This window comes from Nansenia antarctica, assembly GCF_963989245.1.
Source record: "Nansenia antarctica genome assembly, chromosome: 2".
In the NCBI taxonomy this organism is placed as follows: Eukaryota; Metazoa; Chordata; class Actinopteri; order Argentiniformes; family Microstomatidae; genus Nansenia; species Nansenia antarctica.
The window spans coordinates 74972480-74979979 of record NC_137675.1 but is presented as its reverse complement, the minus strand read 5'-3'; the positions used below and the strand labels follow the sequence as shown (position 1 = coordinate 74979979).

At 47.3% G+C, this 7500-nt stretch overlaps 1 protein-coding gene across 1 annotated transcript in view; it reads left to right on the top strand.

Moving 5' to 3' along the window:
* Window positions 1-7500, top strand: part of grin2ba (glutamate receptor, ionotropic, N-methyl D-aspartate 2B-a) — a gene marked incomplete at both ends in the record, with an annotated part of 86541 nt that overhangs the window by 60371 nt on the left and 18670 nt on the right. Inside the window, 2 exons of the mRNA XM_080524179.1 lie at window positions 4774-4888; window positions 7042-7238. Of these exons, the coding sequence (XP_080380305.1) occupies window positions 4774-4888; window positions 7042-7238 (312 nt within the window). The remainder of the gene's footprint in view (window positions 1-4773; window positions 4889-7041; window positions 7239-7500) is intronic.

The window sequence follows — 7500 nt, the reverse complement described above, 5'->3', positions numbered from 1 at the left end:
TTGGCCTATGCATCAGCCTGTGCCACGACTATTAAGTGTGTGTGTTTGTGTGTGTGTGTGTGTGTGTGTGTGTGTGTATATATGTGTGTAGGTGTATGTGTGTGCATGTGTGTGTGTGTGTGTGTGTGTGTGTGTGTGTGTGTGTGTGTGTGTGTGTGTGCTTCTGGTATAGTCCATAAACTCCTGTTGAGTGTGTGTTTACAAGGAGGGAGGTGGACTACTTCACAGTGCTTTTGGGTGTAAAATGGTACCTGTTTATGGTGACGCTTTAATGGAACTGGGTCAGACTGCTGCTCTGTTTTCTGTCTCTCTGTCTCTCTCTCTCTCTGTCTCTCTCTCTCTCTCTCTCTCACTCACTCTCTGACTATATCGCCTCTTCCCTCCCCTCTCCCTCTCTCTCCCCCCTCCCCTCCCTCTCTTTCTCTCTCTGTTTTGTCATCTGTTTTGTCATCTCTCCCTCTGCTCCCTTCCTCCTGCTCGCTTCCCATTAGCGCAATTTATTAGTGTTACAGTAGCTCATCCATGTTTCATCTTTGGCACACACACACACACACACACACACAGACACACACACACACACACACACACACACACACACGCACACACACACACACACACACACACACACACACACACACACACAGTGCATAGTCACTGGTACGCCGATATGTGTGTCTGCAATATGGACCATATTGTCACTTTTGGGATCCATTGTCCAAATCCAATCTCAGCATTACACTAATTGCTTAGAAGTGCAATTCATTACTCATTAATAACAGGGTTAATTTATTAAAACCTCCTAATCAATATTTCACAGGCCTGTTTCATAATTCACGCAAGAACAGGCACTATGTATCTGTGTCAGGGCATGTGAGTTTGCATGTGCACAGTACGTGTGATTTGTGTGTGGCACCATTTATGTGTGTGTGTGTGTGTGTGTGTGTGTGTGTGTGTGTGTATGTATGTATGTGTGTGTGTGTGTGTGTGTGTGTGTGTGTGTGTGTGCATTTGAGTTCTAGCATGCCCGTGTCTTCTTATGACTTTCATCACGGTACTCAATCTACATAATCTAACATGTGGCCAACGTGTGTGTGTGTGTGTGTGTGTGTGCCCTGTGTGTTAATGACCCACCCTCCCCTGGGCTTGATGCATTGACTCAGAGGAGGGGGAGGGTGTAGAGGTGTGTGCTTATTTCCCTGAAAGCACACAGAGACAGAACGGGAACGAGGAGGGCGAGTGAGTGGGAGAAGGTGACAGAGACAGAGATGGAGAGAAAGTTAAAGCACAGAACAGTTGCACAGATATAAAGAGAGAGAGAGAGAGAGAATGAGGAGGAGGGGGTAGTAGTGAAGTGAGGGTAGAAATATGGCCCCTCTCTCTCTCTCTCTCTCTCTCTCTCTCTCTGTGAGATTATGGTTCCCATAGCAACGCAGCAGATTGGCTTGGAAAACGCAGTGGTTGTGGGTACCATGGCAACACATTACATATGCTTGTGAGTCTCTCTGTCGCCATTGTCAACGTGTGTAGGATGGTACAGTAGGTGTGAGTGCACACGCACGCACGCACGAGCACACACACACACACACACACACACACACACACTCACACGCACACTCACACACACGTAACACACTAGGGCCCACATTGTCACATGTTACAATACCCGCATGCCTACAAAACATGAAAGAGGACACACTCCCAAGTGATTTTGTAAATGGCTTATGATTTATGCAGCAGATTCCATACGCTGAACATCACTGCCAGGGAAACAGTATGGTGGTATCGCTTACACTAAATGAATCAGCTTTAATCTTTCATAATTTATCTTACCTTATAACTTGTGAAAGAAATGATCCAGTAAATGCCTGTAAAAGATGATTTATATATATATATATATTACCTCACACATACTGTTGTTTTTTCAAGACACTAAATCACATTATGTTACTTAGGTGTTCATATCAATCTGTCATGATAGCCTGCATCTGATGCAACCTCCTGCTGATGTTACACACACACACACACACACGTACAATTGGGGGGGGGGTGTATCCGAATGGCAGGTTTTGACGTGTGATGTGTGATGTGTGCCTGTGTGTTGTTGTGCTGGTGTGTAGAGGTGAGGTCTGTGTTTAGGGGTTGTGGCCTCAGGGACAGCCTGGCAGGCAGGCTGGGGGAACATCGGTAGTGAGCTGTAACCTCCGTGGCCTTGGCTCCTGTCATACAGACTGGACAGTATATTACTGTGTTTACCCGTGTGCAGTGTGAAAGGTGCAGCCTGCCTGGGCAGTGTCCTGTACTGTGAACATGGTTAGCACACAGCATGTGTGAAGGCTCTTGTGTAAAGCATACTGATGTGCACGCGCGCACACACACACACACACGCACACACACGTGTGTGCACAAACACACACATATTTACACACACACATAAACACACACACACACACACACTCATACATTCATACACTCACACACACACACACACACACACACACACATCACTCTCAGCTCTAGTCATGCCTCATTTTTTGTCATTTATTTATTTATCTATGTATTGTTGCATGGTTTTGAGGCAGAGTGTTGCCATGGAAACAGTAACCCAGAGAAAGAGAGAGAGGAGGGGGGGTATACAGGGAGAGGAAGAGAGTAGTGTGTGTGTGGGGGGGTGGGTGGGGTGATTTCAGTTCACCTTACAGAAACATTAATGTACTCCCCCCACCCCCCCAACACACACACACACACACACACACACACACACACACACACTCCAGCATGAACAGATCCGACAGCTAGCAGTGAAAGATGCCGCTAACTTGCTCACAGACAGCTGAGGCAGAATCAAAGGGGTTGCAGTGTCATGATCAGCCAGGAGACTGTAGCAGCACTGCCCTGTCTGCTTCCTCTCTGCCATCCCCAGCCTCGCTCCGTACTCTCACCACACACACACACACACACACACACACACACACACACACACACACAGACATACACACGCACACACACACACACACACAGACATACACACGCACACACACACACACACACACACACACATACACACACACACACACACACACACACACACACTCACACATACACCCACACATCCCCAGCCTCACTCAATACTATCACACACACATACAGAGGGAGGCGACTCTACACTGCAGCACCAGTTTGATTTGATTTGATTTATTACGATTCCCATTAGCTGATGCAAATGATCAGCTACTCTTCCTGGGGTCCACACAGAACATATACAAGAAATCATCATAAAAACATATAACAAAGAAGAATGACATCAACATAACATCACAGAACATATAACAAAGGAGAAAAACATCAACATACATAACAACAAATAAAAAATTAATGAAGAACTAAATAAAAGTCTCACAGCGTCAGTTTTTTGTGAGCATCACAAAACCCATAACAAAAAAAAGAACCATCCACAGATTCTACACACAACAATATGAACAAAAATAGACTCAAAATGCTCAGTTAGGAGTACCAGTGGTAACTACACAAATCTAGTGCGTATGATGTGTTGCTTCACTTGTTTTTTTTAAACTGATTTTATTCTGGGTTTTTGACATATCACCTGGTAGGGCGTTCCATTCAATCATAGCTCTATACAGCACTGCACAGTGTTTCCATACCAAGGACAGGTCCATGCTCAGAGCTCAGGCCACTCGGGACCACCGCACGGAAATTGGACAGCCACTCCTCCACACTGACCCTGAACGTGCCACAGGGCTGTGTGCTGAGCCCTCTCCTCTACTCCCTCTTCACCTACGATTGCGTGCCGATGCATGGCTCTAACACCATCATCAAGTTCACAGGTGACACCACGGTGATGGGCCCGATAAGTAAGAATGACGAGCCGGCCTACAGGGAGGTCCAGCAACTGGCAGTGTGGTGTGCTGACAACAACCTGGCTCTCGACACCAGTAAGACCACAAGGTCATTGTGGACCTCAGGAACACTCGGGGCTGCGTACACTCCCCCATCTACATCAATGAGATGGAGGTGGAGCGTGTTACCAACTTTAAGTTCCTGGTTGTCCACATCTCCGAGGACCTCACATACTTTCTGAGGAGATTGAAGAAAGCCCAGCTGTCTCCCAGGATTCTGGCCAACTACTTCTACTCCTGCACCATTGAGAGCATCCTCACTAACTGCATCACAGTGTGGTACGGCAACTGCACTGTGTCCGACCAGAAGGCCCTGCAATGGGTGGTGAAAACCGTCATCATCAGCACCAAACTCCCTACCATCGAGTCCCTCCAGGCAGACCAGTGTCGGGGGAGGGCGGCAAGCATTATCAAGGATACCTCGCACCCCAGCCATGGTCTGTTTGATCCCCTGCCATGTAAGAGACTCAAGAAGTACAGGATCCTCAGGTCCCGTATCAGCAGGCTACAGAACAGCTTCTTTCACAGAGCTGTCACTCTGATAAACAATCCCTCCCTGCACACACACTCTGTTGAACAATCGTTGTCTGGTACTCTGCAATGACAATAAAGTCTAATCTAATCTAATCTAATCTAATACAGACACACGCGCACACACACACACACATCCCCAGGCTCTCTCAGCCTAGCTCTCTCTGTGTGATCCACTGGCTTGGAAACTGGGTCATAAGACTGTGTGAGCCCGCTGAGCTAAAGCTTTGGTCTCCGCTTGGGGAGCGCTAACACATGTGTTCATCAAGTGTCGTATAAGCACCCTGTTAACCCCCCCCCCCCCCCCCCCCCCCCGCTCTCTCTCCAGGTACCTGATGAATGTGACGTTTGAGGGGCGTAACCTGTCATTCAGTGAGGACGGCTATCAGATGCACCCCAAACTGGTCATCATTCTGCTCAACAAGGAGGCGCAGTGGGAGAAAGTAAGGCTCCTCGCTCTCTGCTGTGTATGTATGTGTGTGTGTGTGTGTGTGTGTGTGTGTGTGTGTGTGTGTGTGTGTGTGTGTGTGTGTGTGTGTGTGTGTGTGTGTGGGTGTATGTGTGTGTGTGTGTGTGTGTGTGTGTGTCTGTTTCTCTCTGTCTATCTGTCTGTCTGTCTCTACATCCCTACAGTATGTAGGTCGAACAGTCTCACTTTCTTTCTAGTTCTCTCTCTCTCTTTTCCCCCCTCCTATTATAGAGTATATCTCTTTCTTCACACTCTGCAATCTATATTCCGTCCTCTGATCAGAGAGCAAGGTGACTCTCTCCCCTCCTGCCTCTCTCCCCTCCCCTCTCTCCCCCCCCCCTCTCCTTCTCATGTTTAATTCTTAGCTTGACTTCCAGCTGGACCACTTTCTTGGATTCTAATGAGTACCAGCTCCCACCCATCTCCCCCCCCCCCCTCTCTCTCTCTCCCCCCTCTCTCCCTCCTCTCTTCCTCCCCTTCCTTCCCTCTTCCTCTAATCCTTTGAAGTAGTTTGAAACCTCTGTAGTGTCCAGTCCAGTTTACACGCTGCCAGTTTGACTTTAACTGCTCATTGTCTTTGTGGATGTTGCAGTCTGGCACAGCCTCGTCAGTGTACTGTAGCAGTGCCAAGTTTGATCCCTGGAGGGTCGTCTGTCTGTGTGTGTGTGTGTGTGTGTGTGTGTGTGTGTGTGTGTGTGTGTTTGTGTGTGTGTGTGTCTGCATGCATGCGTGTGTGTGTGTGTGTGTGTGTGTGTGTGTGCGCGTGTGCTTCTAGCGTCTTCTCCAAACTTCCATCTTAACAGGTCCAATTAGTTGATAATCCATACCCATTTACACCCACACCATTCCCTGGAATAAGGCTCCGCAGGGGTAGAGGGCAAAGCCCTTAGTCGTCAGGTGGGATCTGCAGGCTCCGAATGGACTAAATGACGCCACTAATTCAGTGATGTGGGGCCCAGGGATTGGAGGGCCCTCCAGGAATGGAGATGGACACTCTGCTCCAAGAGTGCCAACATTTGCATACAAATTATGCCTCTCTCTCTCCTGCCCCTGCTCCCTTTCTCTCGCCCCCCTTTCTCTCCCTCCCTCTCTCTCATTCTCTCTCCCATCTTGTTGTGAATTCCACTCTGTTCCCCCTGTTCCTCGTCCTTCATGTTAACCTTCCTCCTCCTCCTATGCTGCTCTGAGTCCCACTCCTCCTCTCTGGATGCGCTCGGCCCAGGCACACGCTCGCTGCCGCCGTGATTACACCAACATACACTAGTTGAATTCTCTCACTCCTTTCTCTCTCTCTCTCACTCTCTCTCTCCTTCTCTGTCCTTCCTTTATCTCTCTCTCTCTCTATCTCCCTCTCCCTCTCTGTCCTTCCCTTATCTCTCTCTCTCTGTGTCCCTCCTTAATCTTTCTCTTCCTCTTTCTTCCTCTCTCTTCCTCTCTCTCCCTCTCTCTCTCTCTCTGTCTCCTTTATTGCATTCTCTCTCTCTATCCCTCCCTTATCTATTTCTCTCTCTCCCTCTCTTTCCCTCCTTAATCACTATTTCTCTCTCTCTCCCCCTTTCTCTGTCCCTCATTTCACTTTCTCTCCTCTCTCTCTGTCTTTTATATTTTGTTTGTTTGTTATAAAATAACAGTCATTTATGCATATTTATATTTTCTTATAGTGTTTTCACTGACAGATGGAAAAGTTAATATCCATCCTGCTGTAGATAATATGGCAATTAAGTTTTATTTGAATCTTAATTGCAGAGTAATCCATGTGCCTTGTTTTGAGGTGCTGGTTTCACAACATAACAACTCTCCCATTTCCAATGCTTGTTGTGGCATTCATTTAAAAAAACAAAAAAACAACAACATCTAAACAGTATACCTCACGAAATATCTAAGGTGATACAATCTCTTTTGACAGCAGTAAGTAGTATACTGCGCCCACTGATACAATCTATTTTGACAACTGCATATTTGTTTATTTTCGCACTGGAAAAATATCCCCCCAAATGCCAACTGACATCTAACTGAAATGGAACGTTGAATCTAAACCGTCTAGAACTCAATCTAAACACAGAGTTCCAACATGGCTGTGACTCTCAGCCTGAATGTGACTGACCGAGGGGTTCTGTTGTTCTCCAGGTGGGGAAGTGGGAGAACGGTTCCCTGGCTATGAAGTACCACGTCTGGCCTCGCCAGGACGCGGAGAACCGGGAGGACGACCACTTGTCCATCGTGACGCTGGAGGAGGCTCCGTTTGTCATCGTGGAGGACGTGGACCCGCTCAGCGGCACCTGCATGAGGAACACGGTGCCCTGCAGGAAGCAGCTCAAGATCGGGTGTGTACACAGTAGGGGTGTACAGAGATGTCATTATCTGGATCTGGATCTGGATCTGGATCTGGATCTGGATCTGGATCTGGATCTGGATCTGGATCTGGATCTGGATCTGTTCAACCTACAAAATTATCTATACTATATGGATTCGGATAGAAGACCTGAAGTGTGCGTGGTTTATTTCGGAAGTCACGTTAAATCGTTCAATTAATTATAATACACATTATATTGGCATTTAATTAATTATGACATATATTTCCACATC